Source organism: Phoenix dactylifera, chromosome 13 (assembly GCF_009389715.1).
Source record: "Phoenix dactylifera cultivar Barhee BC4 chromosome 13, palm_55x_up_171113_PBpolish2nd_filt_p, whole genome shotgun sequence".
NCBI classification, from domain to species: domain Eukaryota; kingdom Viridiplantae; phylum Streptophyta; class Magnoliopsida; order Arecales; family Arecaceae; genus Phoenix; species Phoenix dactylifera.
Window position 1 is genome coordinate 678,732 of NC_052404.1, and position 25,628 is coordinate 704,359.

Consider the following 25,628-nt stretch of genomic DNA (forward strand, 5'->3'; position numbering starts at 1 on the left):
CTCATATAAAATAATTTCAGCTAGTAAATAGCAAACTAAACATAGTTGACAGAACCAATGTAAGTCTATGCAAAATGTATAGCCAAGAAATGCAATGAAAGTGGATTCCTTTGGTGATTTTTAATTCTTGGACAAGTCCTGTTCTGTTGACCTGCCTCAGAAACATATAATATCATGCTATTATGGACCGGTGAATCTTATTTATGATACCTTGGGGCCTTTGGCTCTGGTTGATTGCTCAAAAAGTGATAGAGAACAATGTTGATGGAGAATCTTATTTTCCATTATGAAAAGAAAAATTTAGGAGAGAAGAGCAGGGAGGAATTAGGAGCTAGATATTTTTGGACGGATAATGTTTTTCATCACCAAAAGGAATCAATTTGATACAAAATAACAAAAGACAAATAGATCAACATGACTTAATCATGTCTACAACTAGACAATTTTCTTATTTTCACCAAACATGACAGAATTCCCAAATTGGCTATACATTTCCTTTCTCTCATTTTCTTGGCAACAAAACGGAGGGTGTCAAAACAAGGATTGAAATACTGGTACCTAGGGCAATATTTGTTTTTTCAAGAATGATACTGTACCGACCCATACTACACCAACCTTTGGGATGGTGGTGCATACCAGTATGTAAATTTGAGGTGCTTTATTCCTCTCTTGTTGTTTTTTTCAGTTTTCTGTGGTTTAGATATGTAATTTGGATATTAAATCAGTCTTTTTCTTTCTTGATGTGCAATATGGATGTGGATTGAAATGAAGTTCATCTGATCACGTACTTGATTGATTTGGTTGGCATTTGTTGTCTTGTAGAACAATCGATTATGGCAGCGAATTGCCTATATCACAAGGACTTAATTTTGTTTCCTATTCCCTATCACTGGATTTCTGTATTTCTGTAGTTGGATAATTAGAATATTTCCTTTTACTATTAAGTTGGAGAATTTTATTTCTTGTATGATTTTGTATCGGGTTTAATATCCACTTTACTTGCCGTTCACATTTCACTCTTGGTCCGCCAGCATCCACCTTTTCTGAAAAAAAATTTCTGTTCCAATCAGGATGAGCTTGATATGGACCAAATCAGCCTTGGTATTGGTTTATACCAGTCAAACCATTCAGGATGGTTGGTTTGTCGCTTTTCTATGCTTTTAAAAAAATTATTTGCCTGATCAGAATGGGTTTCGTACCGGTCTTACCAGCCTTGATGCTGGTTGGTATTGATTGGGACGACTGCTACGTCCCTATTTTGCCTGTTTCGGCAAGCTGGCACCCATCCCGGTGCTATTTTCATGCTAGAACAGTATGGTACTGGTGGTATCATTCTGTCTTGGCAGTATTTAAATCCATGTATCAAAAGTTTTACCTTTTTGATGATGTCAGTCCTATATCCATGAAAGCTTTCAGCATTATATTCAATATATAGAGGCTTTGTAATGCAGCTCCAATTAATTTAAAGAAGAATTGAAAAAAGCTACGAAATCTATAATGATTTTATTGTGTAACTTTTTTTGATTTGTAATATGTTACACTGTCACTGTCTAGAGAAGCCGATCCTTAATACCTTTTCTTGGCATCTTTCCTTGTTTAACTTGGTAATAGCTTTAGTATTATTTATATGCAAATTTTTAGTTAATATTAGTTTTGCTGGAGGATTTTCTGATTGGCATGGTAGTTTTGTGCAGGCTGTTCTCAATTTACAGGCCTCTCCGGAGTATTCGAAGGAAGTCAGTGATTACAAAAATCTGATTAAGACCTTGGTGATGGGTACTGCAAAATTTATCTCAAAAACCTAGAGTTTCATTTTCAAAGTAGATGCAAATGGGCCTAATATTCTTGTCACATCCAGTATCTTTTCATACAATGCTTGAGATTTTTTGTGATCCCTTCACTACTTCAAATTTAGTTTCTTGTTAATTTTTCTTTGACCATACTTTTTAATTCTACTTATTTCCATTTGGTGTTTCCTTTTTGATCAGTTTTTGTTATGTCTTGTGCAAAGCTTATCTTTGCTTTTCTCTTAGAACTTGTGGCTCAATCAACTATGTTTGATATCCACATGGGGCTTAGAGAGGGAGAGAATTTGCTAATTCTCAGTATAGCAGAGAAGCAAGGAGAATGAAAGAAGGGAAAAATATAATTAACAAAAAGGGTACAACTTTATTCGTTTATCCATGATAACCTTACTTTGTTCTCTTTAGAACTTGTAGCACATTCACCTATGTTTGATATCCACATTGTGTGTATAAAGGGAGAAATTTTCTAATTCTAGGTACAGTAGAGAAGTGAGGAGTATGGTAGACAGAAGAAGAAAAACATTATTAACAAAAAGGGTACAACTTAATTTGTTTATCCACGATAACCTTGCTTTTTTCTTTTATTGGATGGTGTGAGGCTGTGAGCTAGCCTCTCCTAAGTTTCAACATGACCATCACATGATCTCTAAGTGAGGGTATGGACATTATGAAAATCATAATTTCAGGCTCACGTCCCTGATTAACTAAAGCTCAAGGTATGGTAAAAGAAAATGCTTAACAAGAAAGAAAAAGTCTCTTCCTTCTCAAAGAAGAAGTGCCATCCAGTAACTGATAAAGTTCAAACAAAAATGCCAGAAATGGGCAACTTGCCACATGATATATAACTTAGGAAATATAAGCGTAGGTAACAATTACATTAGAAATGAAGACCAACACTAGTGGGTTTATGGTTTATGATTAGAATCTTATGATTTGGTAAAAGTTGGAGGTCAAGAAATTTGAGTTGTAAGATTTGAATGGAGTCTCCTAATTTTAATCTATGGAGAAGAGCATTCCAAATTTTTGGATTTGAATGGATTTAATAATCTAATTGCTTGCATGTACTGAGAATTCGAATGTCTCTTCATTACTACTTTGGTCCTCTCAGTGAAATCACAAATTTAGCGTTCAAGAATGTCTTGGCTATGGGAAAGGTTTTACAGTTGAAAAATTCTTGTGGATGACCAGCCATAATTAAAAGTGAATTTAGAAGAAACAAATAAAAAATTGTAAAATCAGCGATACATCCTTATATAGTTTAATACGACCCTCTCATCAGGTCCACAGGTGGTGCAGGGTTAGGATGCCCCAACTATGTTTGTTGGTGGGAGGCGTAAATCTTGCAAAATAAATTGAGATGGAAGAGAAGGAAATGAAAAACTAATATGATATTTTATGGTCTTCTAAAGAATTTAAAAAGTAAGAAACTGCAGCTCGTGTTCAGAGGATTAATTGGAATCTCACCAATTCCTTCTCTTGATTGGACTAAAGTTGGATGAAACTTCTTGTTGGCATCCTATACTTGAATCAGCGAGCTTGCTAACAGGGCTACTCTTCTACTGCACTGGTGAAATCTTTTGAATAAATCCAAGAAGTTGCTTAACAATATCTCAAAAGTAAGAAAGAACACTCATTGCATTTAATTGAAAAGAACTTAATTTTCTTATGTGGCATGTGGGTACCTCTACACTTGTACATGGCTTAACTCGAGTTGAAAAGAAAGATAACTGCTAATAAGCCTTGATTTAGGTGGACATGGTCGACATGAGAGTTGGAAAGTTGTATTATGAAGTGTTATGTGTTAATTTAGAATCTAGAATTGGAGCAATTGGTGATCAATACTAATCCTAATTGACTTCTTATTCAATAAGTTAAACCATGGTCTGCTGTGCCGGTATCGGGCTCCGGATTGGTTGCCTAGCGGCATGGGTCGGTATGGGCCTGTGCTGTGCCGTGTCGGGCTTGCACTGACACAGTAGAGGAGGTGGGGGAGAGGGCGAACAGGAGAGAGGAAGGGTGGCAGAGGCCGGCGGAGGTCGGCGACCCGGGCAGGAGGCAGAGGAAGGCTCTGGGGCCGAAAAACAGGCTGGGTCTCATGTTTCATTTGAAATACGGGTTCGATCCCTTTTTTTATTTCGCGATTTTTAAGTGAAATCGGCAAATCGCTTGCCGACTTAAAAATTTCAAAATTAAAAAGGGGCCCGAGCCCCTGTTTCAGAGGATCCGGCTTGTTTTTCGGTCGCGGAACCTGAAGTAGCGTCCTCCGTGCGGCTCGCCGGCCTCCGTCTTTCTCTCTCTTCCTTCCTCTCCTTTCCCCGCTCGCTCTCTTTCTCTCTTTCCTTCTTCTTTTCCTCCAGCAATGGATTTTGTTTTCGTTGCCGGAACCATCCCGGTCTGCCACTGGGACGGCTTGGTACAACTGGAACCGCCCGGTTCGGGGACGGTTCCACTGACCTTGAGTTAGACAAGTGACAAATGATTAGACACCCTATAGATTAGTGTAAAATCAAGTATAAATCATCTAAGATACCAAATGCAATCCATAATACTGTTGCCTTGTCCCAACTATATGGATTGTTTTTGTGGTTTGAACTAAATCTAGATGAACTCATCGGTGTAGGATTTGATGTCGTTATTTGGTGTTGAATTGATTCTGATGCTCTATGGGAGCATGTCAGAACCTTTGGCTTTGTTTCTGATAAAGCTAGGACTTTTCTTGTTGTCTAGCAGTCTCTAGATGTGTTTTGTGGTTCACTTGGGACCCGAAGCTTAATATGCGGCTGGGGTTGGCTCTGTTCTGCAATACTTCTACTTGGTCTGATAGTATTTGCTTCTTGAGGGTTTCTAGATTTGCTCAACAACATTTTTAAACATCTGCACATAGACACCTATTCTCTTTTATCTTGTTGGTTGTTTAGGCTTCTTGATCTTCTGCATGGGCTTTATTGAGTCTTCATTTTGAGGGTCCTGAAAGTTCATTTTTTTCAATGCGGATGAAAGAATAGGTGGCCATTACCATGGTACATGACCTTATTGTTAGAGAGCCACGATCATCCTAATAAGAGCACCAGCTTTCATAAGGATTTTGTAGCACTAAACTTCCTAGGGTGAATGTGGACCGGATAAAATCTGTCCGAATTCATTTTCGTATTCGAACCTAGTCGGATCTGGATAGAAATTCAAGCATCCGACTAATATCCACATATGTATCCATATTCGTCAAAGAAAAATGGATATGGATATGGATAGATAACTATCCGATCTGTATTTGAATATCCAATTCTATTTATAACCCTATTTAATTTTATATAAAACTCATTAACTTTTAAGGAAAATATATAACCGCATTAACATGCTGTTCAGTTGATTTACTATTCAATTAGTAATATCTTGATTTTGTGGTCATAAAGTTTAATTATCCAACTTATATTTGTATGTATATCCATACTTTCAGTATCTGATTTGTATCCATATCTGTTTAAAACAAATATGGTTAAGAATTTTTGCATCCGATTAATATCCGTATCGGTAATTGTATTTGTCAGATAAGACAAAAATGGATATGGCTATACTGGTATCCAATCCAGTTTCAGCCCTAAAACTTCCTTATAGCATCAAGCCCTTGTATATTATACACCTTTTCTGTAAGATAATTTATTATCATGAGCTCATGATATTATGTGGGATTGTGGTGTGCTTCTCTGGTTTCAGATTCAACTTTTGTACCGTCTAAATTTGGTCACCATTGATCGATCTTCACTGTATATGATGAGTGAAACATTTTATTGCTGTAGAGGACAACTTTGCTTGTACCCAAAAAAAAAAGGACAACTTTGCTGAGGATGCTTTTGCTCTTTGAAATCCTACTTGTCATATTCCTTTGCTAGGGCAACCATGGGTGGAACACCAAGGAAGGATAGTGAGGCTCGACCATTACATAGGGCACATCTTTTTCTTTTTTCCCCCTTCTTAATGATCTTCATCTTCTGTTTGCCATCACAAAGTGCCATATTCTTGTACAAGACTACAAGTAGTTGGAAATTGTCTTGTTTGGCCACGGTCATGGCGTGCAGCTGTTTCTTAGAATATCTGAAGACAGAATTGTGCTGTTATATGTGTCACGAGCTTGTTGGTTCACAAGAAAATGAGCCCCCCCCCCCGGGTGGTGGGTGGGAGGGGAGGGGGTGGTTGTTAAGAAGAAAGAAATTTCTTTTAAAAGAGAACTTAGTTACATGTGAAGAGTATGGCAAATGTTAAATAAATTTTCTTTTATGTAGCCATGATTTTTGTTTTTTTTTTCCTTTTTTTTTCCAGGGATGGGGGTGGGGACGAGTGATATGACTTTGTGATATTCATAAATAATTTTTGAAAAGGTAGTAGTACTTTCATTGAGATGCTTCAAGTATCTAGCTTTAAGCACAACAAATACGAAAAAAAGGAAATTTTAGATGGGTTATTAAAAAAGAAGGAAAACTAGATGAGGGATGTACTTGACTTCATCCTCATTGCTCTTGAGTCTATAAGCCAATGTTAGGGATTCAATTAAACGGAAGAAGATTTTCCTCCTTTTTGAGCCACTGCAAGCAGTAGATCATCCTAAATAACTTTGTGAAGTATCATCATAACTTGCAATTATGATGGTCATGTAGAGAGGATGGGCTAGCAAAGATGGAGCACTTAACTCGTCTGGAGTGATTTTTTTTTTTGGATTGAAAGGATTTCTAAGGTTTGGCTAGGAGTGGGGGTTCTTAACTTTATGAGGTTAAACCTTTTAGATTTTAAAAGATTAGGAGTAAGAAATTCTCAGGACTTTTTCTTGTCTGGTGTGAGCAAATTTGGACCTTCTCAAATTGAGAGAGTTTGAATAAGAAAAGTCTCTGGTTTTCCTAAGACTTTTAAGGTGCATTTGTTTCATGATTGGAATTGACATTGGAATCAGAATGGATTGGAATGACTGGTTTTCCCATTGATGTTGTTTCATTCACTTAAAGGCAGGAATCGGAATCAACCCAAATTTTCAATTTTACCCTTGAATTAAAATCTTCAGAAATTAATTGTTTTCATCTATTTTGATATATTTATCTTATTTGATATTAAAAACACACATCAGGGGACTTGAAATTGAACATCATATATCAATTGGCTTCTCTAAGGATGATATTTTTTTTCCAATTTGTTAATTACTCTTGTGAATATCCCTCAATTTGAAAATTTATTTTTGTATATTAATAATTTTATATTTGTTATATGATATATTTGTTTGTTAACATTTATAGAGTATAATTAGAAATTATTGACCAATTGAAAGACGACCTAATATATGTGAAAGAGAAGTTAGGAAGATGGGTTGCCATCCACTCTCTCTCGTCAAGATCAACATTTCTTCAATATTCAAATTTTCTGCTATAGTGTGGGGCACTGGGTAGGTGGAATGTAAAATTAATGTTTCTTTAAATCAAGGATTGCCGAACTGGTACCGGTCGGCCACCAGACTGGTTCGGTATGGGTTTAGACCGGTATCGAATGGCCAAACAGGCCACAGCGCGCGCGCGGCGCAGTGTGGCATTAAATGCCATAGTAACCGGACTCGGTGCTGGTTCGCACCGAGTCCTGGCCGAATTGGACGGAACTGGTCCAGTTTCGTTTGGTTCGGCCTTGTATCGGTCAGTAGGCCCGGAATCATTTTCTGTAGCCGTACCGATTTGGTCAGAGACCGAACCGGTTCGGTACGGGCTGAACTGGCTGATACGGGCCGGTTCAGCATTTCTTGCTTTAAATGCTATTTATCCAAAGCGCGTATATATACAAAAAAATTAACATCAATACAAAATTAAATTAGGGGGAGTGTGACTTCGTGAAAAGAGAAATTAACTGCCATGGGGCCAAAAAAAAGCACATATTTTTAACATCTTGGCCTAGGGTTTGGAACACATCATAAAAGGAAAAGGATAACGTTGCATCCTATTAAGAAAGCAACATAACATCCTATTAAAGGAAAAAGATAGCAAAACAACCGTTAATCTATGTTATGAAGTCCTAACAAGAATCCCATAAAGAAACTAATGTAGCATCCCAAAAAACTGATGTCCCTCTATCAAAAGGGACAGGTTGCTTTCACAATATAGGTTAACAGTTATTTTTCTATCTTTTTCCTTTTATGGGATACTATGTCACTTTCTTTATGGTTATCTTTATCCTTTTATAACGTGTTTTGAAGTTTAGATTTGCTAAGATGTTAAAAATATGTGCTCTATTTTTTGGCCCCATGGGGTTAATTTCTCTTTCTAGAAAGCTGCTCTCTGCCCCCAATTAATTTTGTATTGATGCTAATATTTTTGGTATATATGTGCTTTAGATAAATAACATTTAAAGAAACATCAATTTTATATTGTACCGGCTCAATGTTTCTTACACTATAACAGAAGATTTGAATATTGAAGGAATGTCAATGTTGACGAGAGAGTGGATGGCAACCCATCTTTCCAACTATTTAACATATGTTAGGTCATCTTCCATTTGGTCAATACTTACAAATTATATTCAATAAATGTTGACAAGAAAATATATAATATAATAAGTATAAAATTATTAATATACAGAGATAAATTTTCAGTTTAAGGGATATTCACAGGAGCAATCAACAAATCGACAAAAAAAATATCATCCCTAGAGAAGTCAGTTCTTAAATTGTGTTCAAGTTCAAGTCCCCTGATGTGTATTTTTAATGTCATATAAGGTAAATATCTCAAAAATAGATGAAATAATCAATTTTTGAAGATTTCAGTTCAAGGGTTAAATTGAAAATTTGGGTTGATTTCAATTCTTGCCTTTCAATGAACCAAACCAAAACAATGGGAAGCGGTTATTCCGATTCCGATCCTAGTCACGAACCAAATGTGCCAGGGAATATGGCCATTCCGATTTCCATTTTGATTCCAATTCTGGTCACGAACCAAACACGCCCTTTATGGCTCCATTCATGCTTAAAGAAAAAACATGTTTTTAATTGAAAAAGGAAAGCGCAATTTCCAAGGAAGTGTGTCTAGAATAGAGGAAGAAATAGTATCTTGAAGATATTTGCACAAATAAAATAGTAAGAAGAAGGAACATGGAAGTAGCCATTTTCTTGTGAAATAATCTAAGAATGGTTGCCAGGAGGGATTCTCATTTCTTATTAGATTCTGAGGTCAGAATTTGGAGAACTAACGAACAATTGGTAGAAGTTGTGATAGACCGATATAACAAGATCTGCTATGATGGGTTTTTGCCATTTATTGAAGTGATATGTTATGTTTTACCAATTATTTGCTTACATGTTGCAGGAATGAAGACCATAATTTGGAGCATCACTAATTGTCATATGCCACGCCCACAGGTTTATATCTATTTGTTTCCATGCTTCATATGTGGATGCCACTTTGTTGTCTGATGTATGATTTTTTTTTTCTTTAGGTTTCACCATCATCACATGGCACACATCAGCAAGTGCAGGTCTCACCTTCAACTAATGTGCCACCTTCACATGTGTTTAAAGGGATGAGGGAGGATGAGGTATTGGCTGTCCATGTGTTTCTTGTTGCCTTTCCTCTTTTTTATGGACCCAACTCATTTGTTTCTGATGTGAATTTTGATAGGTTCAGAAGGCCTCAGGTGTTCTGAGGAGTGGTGTTCTCTGCTTAGCTCTTTTTAAAGAAAAGGATGAGGAAAGGGAAATGTTGCAACACTTTTCACAGATTTTAGCTATAATGGAACCCCGAGACCTTACGGACATGTTTTCATTGTGTTTACCAGAACTCTTTGACTGCATGATAACAAACACTCAGTTGCTTCATATATTTTCCACCCTTCTACAAGCTCCTAAGGTCCTCCGACCCTTTGCAGATGTTCTGATAAATTTTCTTGTCAGCAATAAACTTGATGCTCTTAAACATCCAGATACTCCTGCAGCAAAACTTGTTTTGCAACTTTTTCGATTCTTATTTGTTGCTGCTGCAAAGGCTCATACAGAATGTGAACGCATACTGCAGCCTCATATTCCTGTGATAATGGAAGTTTGCATGAAGAATGCTACTGAAGTTGAAAAGCCTCTTGGTTATATGCACCTTCTTCGTAGTATGTTCCGGTCATTGAGTGGTCCGAAGTTTGATAGCCTGCTGAGAGATCTTATACCATCATTGCAACCTTGTCTTAACATGCTGCTATGTATGCTTGAGGGGCCCACTGGTGAAGATATGAGGGAACTTGTTCTGGAGCTTTGTTTGACATTACCTGCTCGCTTAAGTTCCTTACTTCCTCACATTCCTCGCCTTATGAAGCCTCTGGTTTTAGCTCTGAAGGGAAGTGATGACCTTGTGAATTTAGGACTTCAGACACTTGAGTTCTGGATTGACAGTCTGAATCCTGATTTCTTGGAACCTAGTATGGCAAATGTCATGTCTGAGGTCATTCTTGCTTTATGGTCTCACTTGAGGCCCCTGCCATACCCATGGGGTACAAGAGCTTTGCAACTGCTTGGTAAGTTAGGTGGCCGTAACAGGCGTTTTCTCAAAGAACCCCTCACGCTTGAGTGTAAAGAGAACCCTGAACATGGACTTCGTTTGATCCTTACATTTGAGCCTGCCACCCCATTTTTGGTATCCCTGGATCGTTGCATACACCTTGCTGTAGCTGCAGTTATGCAAAACAGTGGTGGCATGGATGCATTCTACAGGAAACAGGCTCTTAAATTTCTGCGAGTATGCTTAACATCATTGCTGAATTTGCGGGGAAATGTACCAGTTGAGGGAGTGGCCCCTGATAACCTTGGAGCATTGCTAATTTCTTCTGTGGATCCTTCAAGACGCCGTACAGAAACCTCGGATATGAAGGTAAGTTTGAAGTTTCTGTTGTAACTCCTGAAATCATAGAAGTTTTATTGATTAATGTTAATTAAATTCTGCATCTTTGCCATAAAAGAGAACACAATATTTCTTTTCATTGTGAAATTTGATTTTAAAATTTATAACTAAAAGGAAAATCATTCCATCTATCATCATTTTGTGTCCTCTAATGCTTTTATCATGCGCTTATGATATATCGAGCCCTTTTCTCTTTTTTTTTTTTTGTGAAAACTAGGACAGAAGTCCAATATATTTTTCTGATTTTAGTGTTATTAATGCTTTTCTTTTTCAACCATTCCTTAATTCTTGATGCCATCTTTGGCAGAATTGCCATCTTTATGATCAGCAACTTGCTTCTGCAAAATGGCATAATTTAGTAGCATTAGCATCTTACTAGTATATGGAGTTATGGACAGAATTTGCATGCCAATGCCTTTGTATGCGCCTCAAATGTTAAAGAAAGTAGTGAAATGGTACTTGCCCCAGTGGAAATATTCCTCTGCTTAACAACAAGAATTCTAAGTTCGGCTCTTGGATGGCGCATTCTGAACATCCGGACTTGGATAATTATAGTGTAGGTTGATCTCCCTCCCTTTTCTAAAAGGAAAAAGAGAGTATTAACACATTGCAAGATTAAATTATTTAGTATTTTAATTATTAATAATCATATAACCTAAATACAAAACTTGTATGGTTTTGTAACAATGCTATAACAATTTGGTTTGTACTGCTAAAATGGCTAAAATAGTTCATAATTCTGTTGCAACAGTCTTTGCCAATTTAGATATATGGCCATGTTATGCAAGTAATGTTGTTTATCAACTGAAGACTTTTAAAAATCCTATGGACTATGGTGTTAGTTCTTAATGGTTATATTTAGTGTTAACTTGGTCTGGAGGTACTTCCATTAAGATATAGACATGCATGATGACCTCTAATTATTGACACAAACACAAACACATGAATATATATATATATATATATATATATATATATATATATATATGTATATGTATATGTATATATGTACGTCTGTTATATATATATCAAGGTTTGCCGTATCGATACCGGACCCTGTACCGGTGCCACACTAGCATAGTATTGGTACGGTCCAGAGTTTTTTTGGCGTACCGAAAGTTGGTTGCCATCCGTACCGGTATTGAATTGATACGATATGGTATGCCTGGTATTGTCTCGTATGGTACGATACGGCATACCACTATGTATATACATATGTATACATATATATGTACATATATATACACACATACACACATATACGTGTCTCTATGTGCATATATATGTGTATATATATGCACATATATATACACACATATGTATATATATATATATCTCTGTGTATATATATGTATATATTTATGCACATATATATATAGATATATGTATATATCTATGTGTGTGTGTATATGTATCTTTGTATATATATGTATATATCTATGTGTGCATATATATGTATGTATATATATATACACAAGCACACACACATACATGTACATATGTACATATGTACGTGTACATATGTACATATGGACATACACACACACACACATATGTGTCTTTGTGTGTATATATATGCACATATATATACACACATATGTATATATATATATCTGTGTATATATATGTATATATCTGTGTATATGTATATATGTATGTATGAATGTATGTATATATAGATACACACACGCATATGTATATATATATATATATATATATATATATATAGACACACACGACACACATGTATATATATATATATATATATATATATATATATATATATAGACACACATATGTGTGTGTATATACATATATAATATATACACAGACATATCTATCTATCTCTTTATATATATATATATAGATTTATATAGACACACACGCATACATATATATATATATATATAGACACACATATATAATACATGTGTATATACATATATAATATATACACAGACATATCTATCTATCTATTTATATATATATATATAGATTTATACACGTGTGTGTGTGTGTGTGTGTATATATAGACACACACATATATACATCAATAGATACATACATTTATATACATACACGCACACACACACATATATACATATATATACATATACATATACATATACAAATATACATACATATACATATACAAATACACACACACACATACATACATATATGTATGTATACATACATGCGTACATACAGATATCTATATCTATATATATCTATACACACACACATGCATATGCATATATACATATGCATATATACATACATACATATAGATATATATGTATGTATATATCTATATGTATGTATGTATATACACACACACATACATACATACATACATACATATGTATGTATAGATACACATGCACATACACATATACAGATATATATACACACATATACATATACACACACACACACACACGCACATATACATATATACACACACACATATACAAATATATATATATATATATATATATATATATATATATATATATATATATATGTGTCAGTGTGTGTGTGTGTGTGTGTGTGTTTATTTGCATATGTGTGTGTGTGTGTCTATATATATATATATATATATATATATATATATTTATATGCATTTATGTTTGTAGGGGTGGCTTTTATATTTAAATTTGTCTCCAGGAAGTATGTAGATCATCTTAAAACTTATAAGGATCTTAAGCTATTGATCTTTGATCTATTTACCTTGTAGGAGCTTCTTGACCTTGTAATTCATTGACTATATCATAAACTTATCCTTGTTGACAGGTTGATTTGGGTGTGAAGACAAAAACTCAACTAATGGCTGAGAAATCTGTTTTCAAGACTCTCCTGATGACAACTATTGCAGCCAGTGCAGATCCTGAGCTGCAAGATGCAAATGATGAATTTGCTATTAATGTGTGCCGTCATTTTGCGATGCTTTTTCATGTTGATTATTCTTCAGCTAATTCTTCTGTCACAATAGGGCATCAAGTTGGTTCTGTGCTCTCATCAAGTGGTCACATGAATTCCAGATCAAGGGGTAGCACTTCCTCTAATCTTAAGGAGTTGGATCCTCTAATTTTCTTGGATGCATTAGTAGATGTGCTTTCCAGTGAAAACCGACTCCATGCCAAGGCCGCTCTTACTGCTTTGAATGTGTTTTCTGAAACACTTCTTTTTCTTGCACGAGCAAAACATACTGGCGTGCCCAGTTCAAGGGGTGGCCCTGGGACACCAATGATGGTTTCTAGTCCATCACTGAATCCTGTATATTCACCCCCCCCAAGTGTCCGAGTTCCTGTATTTGAACAACTTTTGCCTCGTCTACTCCATTGTTGTTATGGAAGTACTTGGCAAGCTCAAATTGGAGGTGTAATGGGGCTTGGGGCTTTAGTTGGCAAAGTCTCTGTTGAGACTTTATGCATTTTCCAAGTGAGAATAGTGCGTGGTCTTATATATGTGCTCAAAAGACTACCAATGCATGCCAATAAAGAGCAGGAAGAGACAAGTCAAGTCCTTTCTCAGGTTCTCCGTGTGGTGAATAATGTGGATGAAGCAAACAATGAAGCTCGCAGGAATAGTTTTCAGGGAGTTGTTGAATTTCTTGCTATGGAGCTCTTAAACCCAAATGCCTCTATCATTGTAAGAAAGAACGTGCAATCATGCTTGGCACTTTTAGCTAGCAGGACTGGTAGTGAGGTGTCTGAATTGCTGGAACCTTTTTATCAACCTATGCTTCAGCCTCTTATAATGCGACCACTACGGTTGAAGAATATCGAGCAACAAGTATTAACAATTGCTATCCAACTACTAGCTGACTTCCTAAATCACAGATTTTTCTTTTTTACCTTAGAATTATAAAGTTGATACCATTCTTTTCCTTTACAGGTTGGTACAGTAACAGCTTTGAACTTTTGCCTTGCCTTGAGGCCGCCTCTTCTCAAGTTGACGCCAGAACTAGTCAATTTCTTGCAAGAAGCACTGCAATTTGCTGAGGCTGATGAAACAGTTTTGGCCACAAAGTTAATGAATCCCAAAGTGGTGACTACATTTAACAAGCTTCGGACAGCATGCATTGAACTGCTTTGTACTGCGATGGCTTGGGCTGATCTGAAGACACCAAATTATGCTGAGTTGCGTGCGAAGATCATTGCAATGTTTTTTAAGTCCCTTACCTGTCGGACCCCAGAGATTGTGGCTGTGGCAAAGGAAGGGCTTCGTCAGGTTTCTAAGATTTTTCCCCCTTTTTTTGTTTCACTTTAGTATGCTTTTATTTAAATCATGATTTTTCTGTTCAAGTAACTAACCTAGATGTACTGTAGGTGCTCCATATTTCAACTATAGGGTATATGATGTTTTATATAATGTTTTATCTTCTGATCATGATGTAAACTATTTAGAAGTTGCTTTTTAGGTTATTCAGCAACAAAGGATGCCAAAAGATCTTTTGCAGAGCAGCCTGAGGCCTATTTTGGTTAACTTAGCACATACGAGAAGTCTTACCATGCCCTTGCTGCAAGGATTGGCCCGTCTGCTTGAACTTTTATCCAACTGGTTTAATGCCACTTTGGGCGTCAAGTTATTGGATCACTTGAAGAAATGGCTAGAACCTGAAAAGCTTGTGCAAAGTTCAAAGGCCTGGAAGAATGGAGACGAGCCGAAGGTTGCAGCAGGTATTCTTGCTTGCTTGATTGTTCAATTTCTGCTTCAGTGCTGGTTTCTGATTATGTGTTTTGTCTTCTGCAGCCATGATTGAAATCTTCCACCTTCTCCCTCCAGCAGCTGGGAAGTTCCTAGATGAACTTGTGACTATAATAATTGATCTGGAAGGGGCACTTCCCCAGGGACAGTTTTATAGTGAAATCAACAGCCCTTATCGTCTCCCACTTGCCAAATTTTTAAATCGTTATGCCACAGATGCTGTAGACTATTTTCTTGCTCGATCAGGTCATCCAAAATATTTCAGACGGTAAGCATGTGGCTGTATGATTAATTGATAAGGAACTCATAGATGGAAGTAAGAGTAAGTTTACTAGTTTTCTTCTGCTCCAAACTTTGTTTTTCAGGTTTATGTATATTATCTGCTCAGATGCTGGTCAGCTTCTAAGAGAAGAACTTGCAAAGTCACCACAAAAAATACTTGCAAGTGTTTTTCCTCAATTTTACTCACAAGCTGAAGGATCCACAGCACAACCTGGCTCTTCGAATGATGAAGGCCTTATTAACCCCAAATCCGATAATTTTGCTGGTCCATCTCCAGTAAACTTGGGTGCATGTTCTGATGGTTACTTTCATGGACTGGAGCTTATCTCTACTTTAGTTAAATTAATGCCTGAATGGTTGCATGGTAACCGTGTTGTATTTGAGACATTATTAGTTGTTTGGAAATCACCAGAAAGGATTGCTCGTTTACAAAATGAACAGGAACTAAGTTTACTGCAGGTACATTTTCTGATTTCCTCTTCCTCCTCCTTTGTCTCTCTCTGTGTTGCATCTCTGCTGGGGTTCCTTATGTTATTTGATGATGTAATTAGACTGTTTGAGAAATTAATTGTTGTGTAGTGGAAGGGAATTGGTAGGTGATATGACAGTCAACATAAATGTAATTGACAGGAAAATGTCCCTGCATTTGGTCAAGTCTGCATGCCTTTATTCCCCATTAGATTTTTATTGAGAGTTAACCTCTTGTTTCAAGCACATTTTCAAACTCCATTTCTAATTCTGTCCAGGTTTCTCTAATTTTCTTGCTCTTTTGTATCAATTCTTGTAATCAAATCGAGGTCCCTCTTCCTTTTGAGCCTTGCAATGTTAATAGGATTTTATCTAGATATGACCTTACTATTTTTATCTGCACTGGACTTGTCCTCCATTAATGCTGTCTGTTCTTTGTTTACAAAAGCCATTTTCCAGTGCATTTGCTAGATTGCTGACTTATCTGTATTGGGCTGGCTTTTCTGGAAGCTGCTATTAACAAGTTAGCCATGAATAAGTAGTTTGGGATGAATTAGTAAGGAAGGACTTGATTTCACTACATTTTTTCAGCAACTGTAGCTCTAATAGAGCAGAATGGAGGAAAAAAATTCATGTGGCCGACCCCCACTAATTTGGGATTAAGGCTTATTTGAGTTGAGTTGATATTAACAAGTTAGCTATACAATTGTGGTCTACAAGGGATCAAGGTTATTGTTGAAGTTGAATTAACAAAATATCCTGCAATATATTTGTTGTAGCATTCTTGGCTTCCACCTTTAGGTATGGTGAGATTTACATTTTGCAAAATTAAATTAGCAACATAATCTTATAAACTCCAAACATATTATCTAGAACCAGTATATATCTTATTTACTTGAGATGGTCTAAGGATTAAAATATTGCTTATAATGCCTATGTTGATTGTCAAGTAATGTCAGCATTTGGCACAATTCAACATGGGGTTGTGTGGGTTTGTAAAACCATGGTTTGCAAAACTGAGCCGAATTGCCGGATTTGGGGTAATACAGAATTGAACTGGTGTGGAAATGGTCGGTTTGCTGATTCGTTTTGGAACTTAGGCCACACTTGTCTGAACCGAGCAGAATTGCCTGTTTCTGCTTGGTACTGACCCATATCACCTGATTTCATGCAGTACCATGATTGGGAGCGAGAGAAAAGTGCTGTCTCGAAATGGGGTATGCACCATACCATACCAAACTGATAATATACTAGTGCGGATTCCTGTACCGGTTTTGTGGACCTTGTGTAAAACAATTTGCTACTAGAGATAATACATGCTTATTAAATTTTTCAGATATAAACCATTTTTATTTGCATTATATTATTGTATAAAAATGTTGAAAGAAATAAATTGTTGAGCAACATTTAGAAATCTGTATTCATAAACTACCGAAGATATTTATGCTAACCACTGTTAATTTGTGCATTGCATATCTTTGGGGTAATTTGTCCCACAAACTAATATTATAAATTTTCATTTCATGTAAGCACAAATAATTTCAAACGACTTTTCATTGATTGTGCAAATATTGCCGAGGATTGACGTATCATGCAGTATGGAACCATACATTTCCTTGCTGTGCCTATCATGTGCATGGGCTAAAAGCGAAAAACAAGGGTTTCTGCTGGACAATGTCATGTTTCTGCTGATCAATATGTTAGTTATGCATGATAAAGAGTTAATCCATCCCCCCTGCCCATGCTTGATCAACACAGTGCATAACTTGTGGTACAAACTAATACACATTGATGCCTAAATCCTTATATATTGCCGAGAGTGTGGGAGGCTCATATGCTGGTAATCATCTGAAAAATTTATAAGCTATTGGTTACCTTATTATGATATTTTACCTTTTCTTCTTTCATTTTTCCCCAAAGAGGGCCTTCAAAAGGGAAAAGGATTCAATATATGTGAACCATGAAATATTGTAGTAGATTGGCATCTGCGATGCAATTTCTTTAGCTTTTGATATTTTGACATTCATGAGTCATTTATTCTATCTTTGGTTTAGATCAACTGGTATATATGAAGTGATTTACTGGTATTTATTAGGTGACTTAAATTGTGGTCTTGTCTAAATTGTACAGGTGATCTGTTTTTCTTCTTTTGTTTTTCCCCCCAGACAGGGCCTTCAAAAGGAATAAGGATTCAATATAGCGTGAACTATTAAATAGTAGTAGATGGACATCTGTGATGCAATTTCTTTAGTCTTTGACATTTTGACATTCATGATACATTTCTTCTGTCTTTGGATTTGATCAATTGTATATATCAAGTGATTGAGTGGTATTTATTAGGTGACGTAAATGTGGTCTAATCTAAAATATACAGGTGAAGGAAAGTAAGCGGCTTGTCAAATGTTTCCTTAATTATCTAAGGCATGACAAATCTGAAGTTGGTGCGCTTTTTGACATGCTATCAATATTCTTATTCCACAGTCGTATTGACTATACTTTTCTAAAGGAATTTTATATCATTGAGGTAAGCAGTTAATTTAGTTGTAGGATAAGATTCATCTATTATTGTTATATTTTACTTCTCTACACCAATTCAGTCCATCACTGGTGCTCGTTGTTGCCATTGGGATTCAGGTTGCTGAAGGATATGCTCCCAACTTAAAGAAAACAATTCTCTTGCACTTCTTGAATATCTTTCAGTCGAAACAATATGGACAAGATCACTTTGTTGTGGCCATGCAAATACTCATCCTTCCAATGTTAGCACATTCTTTTCAAAATGGCCAAAGTTGGGAAGTTGTCGACCCTGCTATAATAAAAACAATTGTTGAGAAACTTCTTGATCCTCCTGAAGAGGTGGTTATTTACATGCATTTGAATGACAAAATATTTCCCTTGACGTATAAGTGTATAACTATCTTTGAACTTTGGTTACATTTTTTAAAATAATATATTCCTGCTTCCTTTTGTAGGTGAGTGCTGAATATGATGAGCCTCTGAGAATCGAACTTTTACAGCTTGCCACATTACTTTTGAAGTATCTACAAAGTGATCTTGTTCATCATCGCAAGGAGCTTATTAAATTTGGTTGGAATCATCTCAAGCGTGAAGATAATTCTAGTAAACAGTGGGCTTTTGTCAATGTTTGTCATTTCTTAGAAGCCTATCAAGCACCTGAGAAGATTATCCTCCAGGTATTCTTCAACAAACTTATACAAGAATGGATCTTGCATGCCATGTAGGTTTGCATATTTAACCAACTCTTCTGTCCTCTTGCATAAAATCATTACTATTTTCATCAAAAACTTTCAATTTGTGGAAGAGTTCTTTAATATTGCTTTTCTATTATTATGTTTATGTTTTTATATGTCAGATTAAATTGGGTAACTTTAGTAAATGTCTGAAACTTAGATCTTTGGTTGGATTGCCTGTTTCCATCTGGGATGGGTCCACTTTCCTAAGATCGACAATTCATCCAATTGGTGATCGATGTTATTATGAGACTTATGCTCAACCCAAGGTTCTCATATTCAAACTATTCACCAATTTTTTTTAAAAAAACATGAATTATCCATGACAGGAATTCTACAAGTTGTTCTGCAATTTATTCACTCAGCAGCGACTGCATCAGAAATAGTTCACAAAATTCGCTGATTTTGCATATAAATTGCAATAGGGTACGCCGTTCGGCTTACTTTTTATTGCGAGATCTTGCAGGCATGGGTCTGCAGGGGTGATAGGAACCACATAATGACCTATAAAAAAAGAAACATATAATAAGAAAAGGGAAAAAATGACAAAAGGTATATAGGATTTGTATTTGGAAAATGTGCAAAACTTAGGCACCTGGGCCTCAGTTTCTATTGTTCGTGGTGCCTCATGTTACCCTGGGGACATCTCAATGAACTAATAATGGGAGCCTGCTTGTCCATTCCTTTCCTTCCCTCAGGATTTTTCTTTTTAGTATTCAGGGAATTCCCTCAGCACTTTGTTTTGCTAAGCTTTGAAAATTTTGAAGACTAACCATAATGTCTTCGATAAAAGAATATATATATATATATTCTTTTATATGTATGTGTATTTATCATCATGATCATTTTCCGAACTGTTCTTTAATGCCAAACTTGTGACTATGACAGCTCTCAGCTATAGGTACAGGTGTACTTGAAGTTTAGCCAAAATGGGTCTGATATGGGTCTGGCTGAGCACTCACTCTTATAGCTGAGTTCATGACATAGACACATTATCCAACTCATTGTAAAATCTTTGAGTAATTCATGATTTTTCATTTAGATAAATGATCCAAGATTAGTCAGGTAGTTTAATTTTTCAGAACTCTTATTGGTGTCATTAGCAGCCTACATGTTCATTCATTTGAGGAAAAAGCTGCTGGACTCTTGATGACATCTGCTTTGGCTTTAGCTTGTGGAACTAATAGAATGTTAATGTGTAATGCTCAATGCACCTGAAAGCTATCATGTTGGCTCGAAAACCTGACTAATTCTTTCAGAAAACTGAAATATTTAGAGGTTTCTAAATCAAATGGAAGCTGAAATTAGAGTCGGATCTACATATTTCTACGATTTTATTTGATAAAGACTTCTCGTTATGACTGTATACACATGCACATATGTATATATACTAAGATTCATATGGATTTATTTTATGTAGCGGTTGTTTGTGTATTATATTTCACCTTTTACTGATATATCCTATTGCTGTATCCATGTCAAATTGCTAGGAATGAAATCTTCTCTTTATGCAGGTGTTTATTGCTCTCTTAAGAACTTGCCAGCCGGAGAATAAGTTGCTGGTGAGACAGGCTCTTGATATTCTAATGCCTGCACTTCCTCGAAGACTACCTCCTGGAGAATGTCGTGTGCCGATATGGATTCGTTATACCAAGAAAATTCTTGTTGAGGAAGGTCATTCAATTCCTAATATGATTCATATTTTTCAGCTTATTGTACGCCATTCAGACCTCTTCTATAGCTGCAGAGCACAATTTGTTCCTCAGATGGTAAATTCTCTCAGCCGGTTAGGATTGCCATACAACACGACTGCTGAAAATAGACGCCTCGCCATTGAACTTGCTGGATTAGTTGTTGCCTGGGAAAGGCAAAGACAAAATGAAATGAAAGTTGTGTCAGATACTGAGGGCCATAATCAGATGGATGTATTTAATTCTGGTTCTGTTGGTGGTGATTCAAAGCGCCCGCCAGACGCTTCTGCATTTCCTGATGATCTGAGTAAGCGTGTGAAGGTTGAACCTGGGCTGCAGTCTCTTTGTGTGATGTCACCTGGTGGAGCATCTATTCCCAATGTCGAAACTCCTGGATCTGTTGGACAACCTGATGAGGAGTATAAACCTAATGCTGCAATGGAAGAGATGATTATCACATTCCTCATTAGGGTGAGGCAATTTTTCAATGTCCTTTTCCCTTTTCCTCATTGAAGAATTCATAGTAAATTAACATCTTCCAACTCTTTTTCTTTAGCTTAACTATTCTTGGACTTACCTGTTATTAGTCTTCAGGTTACAATATTTAATTATTTAGAATGTTGTTATTATTGTAGGTCCAATACAGGCTCACTTTCTATATGAAATTTACTTTTTTGTCTTCTTGATGTGTAAGTTTGACTCTTAAATTTCTTTGTTTCTGAGTTTGTTTTCGGTCATCCATATGCCTCATTTCAATGCTGTATTTCAACAATAAAACATTTTATAATTTTATATTAAATAAAAGTTCTTTTGAAAAAAATAAATGTTGTATCTGAATGTCGTAATTGAGAAGATTCTTCTGCAAGTTAAGCTGAAAAATTGCAGTTCTTTCTAATGTATTACTTGCCTCTCATGGGAGGCCATGCTTCCTCTTTCATATACCCCACTTGGTGCAATAGAATATTGTTATCACCAAAGGTGTAATTATATCCAGAAGGCCAAATTGCTTTGAAGTGTTTGTCTCTTATATTTTGGTCTTTCAATAGTCACATTTATGGAGACTATAATCTAATTTCTTTCATCATTGCTTTTGTTACATCTTACATGTCTGTTTAAATTCTTCTTATCACAGTATATGACATGGTTTAATTTAGAAATAGGTTTATTTGATATGATCATGTTGGCATTCCTTATTTATTAGATAAAACATGCAAGATATATATTCCAAAATTCATCTTTTTCCCAAATTAGCTAATTCATTTGCAAGTCTCCAGATCCATTTTTTTATGGCCATGCAGTTAATGCCATGTTTTTTAGTTTACGGTAAATTCTTTCTAAATTTTGTAGTTCGTTCTTTTTTTTTTTTTGGAACTATAATTCATGTTTTTATTAGACTTGAAGGGGAGTACAACATTTGGTTTCTTGACCTGTGTGATCAGGTGCCAGATCTGTATGGTATGATGCATGCCATACTGATATACTGGACTGTCTGCCAGGTATCGGTGCCCCATCAAAAGCCTTCTGGCAAGAGTGGGAAGAAGCCTTGAGGATCTGGTGAGAAACCCCAGCAGCAGCCTAGATCGCTGGCGGGACAGGGTTTCTAGAATAGTAAACAAAAATTGAGGGTATAACGATTATCCTTGAGGGCAAGGTATGCCATGCCGGTCTTAACTGGATGGTATGGGGCATACCGTACCATACCGTTTTTGTACCGGTAGCTGGTACGGATGGTGTACCGACACTTGGTATGCCTAAAAAATTTCATACTGTACCATATCAATACTGTGCTAGTGTGACACCAATACAGGGTCTGGTACCTAGTGAAGTACTGGGAGGGGAGGCGAGGGTCGTCATTGAAAGGGCGAGTCATGGAGGCATGAGAGAGAGGCAAGGGTCGTCATTGAAAGGGCGAGTCATGGAGGCATGAGAGGGGGAGATTGGAAACCCTAGCAAGGGGGGAGATTAGGATCAGGGTTGGAAAGAAGGGGGAGGGGGATTTATATATTGGGGAAGGAGGGGAATCAGTTCAGCCTTCTCTGAAACCAGGTGGAACTGGTTGGTTAGGCCCTTTTCTGACCAGGTCGGTCTCTGCCCTGAATCAAAGGCTTGAACCACCCCAGGTCTTGGCTGGGTTGGTAGGGTATGGAATGTACCACCTGGTTTGGTACACTCAGCAACCATGGGGGAACATTCTAAATCCATTTTCTATTCTTCTTGGTTCTTATTTATTCCTCTCCAGTTATCATCAGTCAATCTGTGGTTCATACAAGATATAAAGGCAATTTAACCCCCTCGTCATCTAACTCTGTAATGTATTAAAGTTACCCATCTTGTTAGTCTTGGCTTGTATATGTTTTCTTGCTTCTTGTTCAAAACAGTCACTCTTAGCTAGGTTTGAAAGTCCTACCTTGGTCACTCATGAGTTGCACAAGTTGGGTTTCATGCCAGTGCCTCATTTCATGTTTGCCGTATTGCACCAATATTAGACAGAGTTCTCTTTCACCATCTCTGAAGTGTTTTTTTACCATGTGATTTATAAACCTTTATAAAGGGTTAAGTTTGCAATCAAACTGTTGTGGGATCGATGTTTGGTATTCCCCGTTCAAGGTCTGTCCGCAAATTGAAGTATTGACTTTGTTATGCTCTCATATGATGAAATATATTGGTTCAGATGCAAGATGTAAAACTTTTGGCTTTCTGTGTTGATGTAGTAGAGACTGAATATTTGGTGTCTATTGAGGATTGCAGTTGCTGCAATTTAATATGTACCTCACATTGCCAGCAATATTTCCTGTTCAAAAAAATTGGCCTCTAGTGCGATACTATGGTGGACAACATTGTAAAAGTATTAGAACACAGAAGTCACACTTGCAATATAATTCCTACAGTAATATTGCTTCAATTTACAATCCATTTCAATTTTTATTCTCATAATCAGCATCATAATTAGGTATATATTTTATGAATGATTTCATGAATGGCATTTTAAACTCTCACCTCATCTGAAAAACAGGTTGCATTGGTGATTGAACCTAAAGATAAGGAAACTACCTCTATGTACAAGCAAGCTTTAGAGCTACTTACACAAGCTTTGGAGGTCTGGCCGAATGCCAATGTCAAATTCAATTATCTTGAGAAGCTTCTTGGCAATCTTCCACCTCAGTCAAAAGATCCAGCAACAGCTCTTGCACAGGGCCTTGTTGTCATGAACAAGGTCTTGGAAAAGCAGCCTCGCCTGTTTGTCAGGAACAACATAAATCACATCTCTCAAGTAGGTTATCATTTCCACTTGTATTATATGGTGATAATAACCTTGACATGTAATTCATTCTGTAAGCTGCTGTTTTGCAGATACTGGAGCCCTGTTTCAACAGTAAATTGTTGGATGCTGGAAAGTCACTGTGCTCCTTATTGAAAATGGTTTTCACTGCTTTCCCTCTTGAAGCAGCTAGTACACCACAGGATGTAAAAATATTGTATCAAAGAGTTGGAGAGCTCATACAAAAACATCTTGCTGCTGTGACAGCTCCTCAGATATCTCTTGAAATTAGCAGTGCAAACTCAATGATAAGCTTTGCACTTGTTATTCTTAAAACTTTAACAGAAGTTCAAAAAAATTTTATTGATCCATTCATTGGCTTGTTGCTTCGCGTCCTTCAACGTCTAGCACGAGACATGGGATCATCTGCTGGTTCACATATCAGACAAGTACGGCATATCTAACATCAAGTTGTATTATAGTAACTTCTTTCTTTCTGGTCCTGATGGCTGCCCTTTTCCTCACATTAAACCTCAAAGTTGTCTTTTCGCTTTATTTGGGTTATTTTTCAAGATTTTTGATCAGTTATTTATATGTTAGTGATTTATTATAGTTTGGTTGTTGTTTTGTTGCTAGTTTTATACAATCTAGAATAGAATTGAATGTTTAGATTATTTTTTCTTAAATTTTTCTATAATTTTTTTGAAGCAATATGATATATAACTTTGGTTTAAAGTATTCTGTTTGCTTTCGTAAATTGTTCTTATGTGCATTTTGTGCATGCTATATACACTTTACTGCATGACAAAAATGATCTTATCATTTTTGTCTTCATTTTGGAAAGAAATAATTATTTTTGTTGGAATTCTTGTTTGGAGATTAACTTGTCAATTGAATTGATCAAGATCTGCAATCTTGGTATGGGGTACCATATTGGTATGTCATCAATTCAGTATGGTACGGTCGGTAAGATACAATGTGTACCCTATATCGAGATAGCTTGGGACCCTTTTTTTCTTTTTATCACCGTACCCACTTGAAACTGAGTGGTGCGAGTTTGTACAGGTTGGTATTGCACAATACACATCTTGGTTTTGGGCAGTATGGTATGGTTCAACTTGCAGGGATTGGTATGGGCCGGTTCAGAGCCTTTACTGACTCGAATGGTGTTTTTGTGCTGGTTCCGATTTGATACGGATTGGTATGCCTTGAACTGGGGCAATACAACAAACATTGGAACTCATACTAGGATCTAGTTCTTA

At 36.3% G+C, this 25,628-nt stretch overlaps 1 protein-coding gene across 2 annotated transcripts in view; it reads left to right on the forward strand.

Annotated features, from left to right (window-relative positions):
- Positions 1-25,628, forward strand: part of LOC103721031 (transformation/transcription domain-associated protein-like) — a 69,272-nt gene that overhangs the window by 31,471 nt on the left and 12,173 nt on the right. For both annotated transcript variants that reach the window (XM_039132729.1, XM_039132730.1), the window contains exons 10-24: positions 1,695-1,776; positions 9,128-9,180; positions 9,258-9,356; positions 9,440-10,672; positions 13,499-14,500; positions 14,603-14,938; positions 15,129-15,387; positions 15,461-15,683; positions 15,781-16,156; positions 18,540-18,689; positions 18,800-19,021; positions 19,138-19,359; positions 20,931-21,578; positions 24,121-24,378; positions 24,459-24,815. In XM_039132729.1, coding sequence (XP_038988657.1) covers positions 1,695-1,776; positions 9,128-9,180; positions 9,258-9,356; positions 9,440-10,672; positions 13,499-14,500; positions 14,603-14,938; positions 15,129-15,387; positions 15,461-15,683; positions 15,781-16,156; positions 18,540-18,689; positions 18,800-19,021; positions 19,138-19,359; positions 20,931-21,578; positions 24,121-24,378; positions 24,459-24,815 — 5,520 coding nt within the window. The remainder of the gene's footprint in view (positions 1-1,694; positions 1,777-9,127; positions 9,181-9,257; positions 9,357-9,439; positions 10,673-13,498; positions 14,501-14,602; positions 14,939-15,128; positions 15,388-15,460; positions 15,684-15,780; positions 16,157-18,539; positions 18,690-18,799; positions 19,022-19,137; positions 19,360-20,930; positions 21,579-24,120; positions 24,379-24,458; positions 24,816-25,628) is intronic.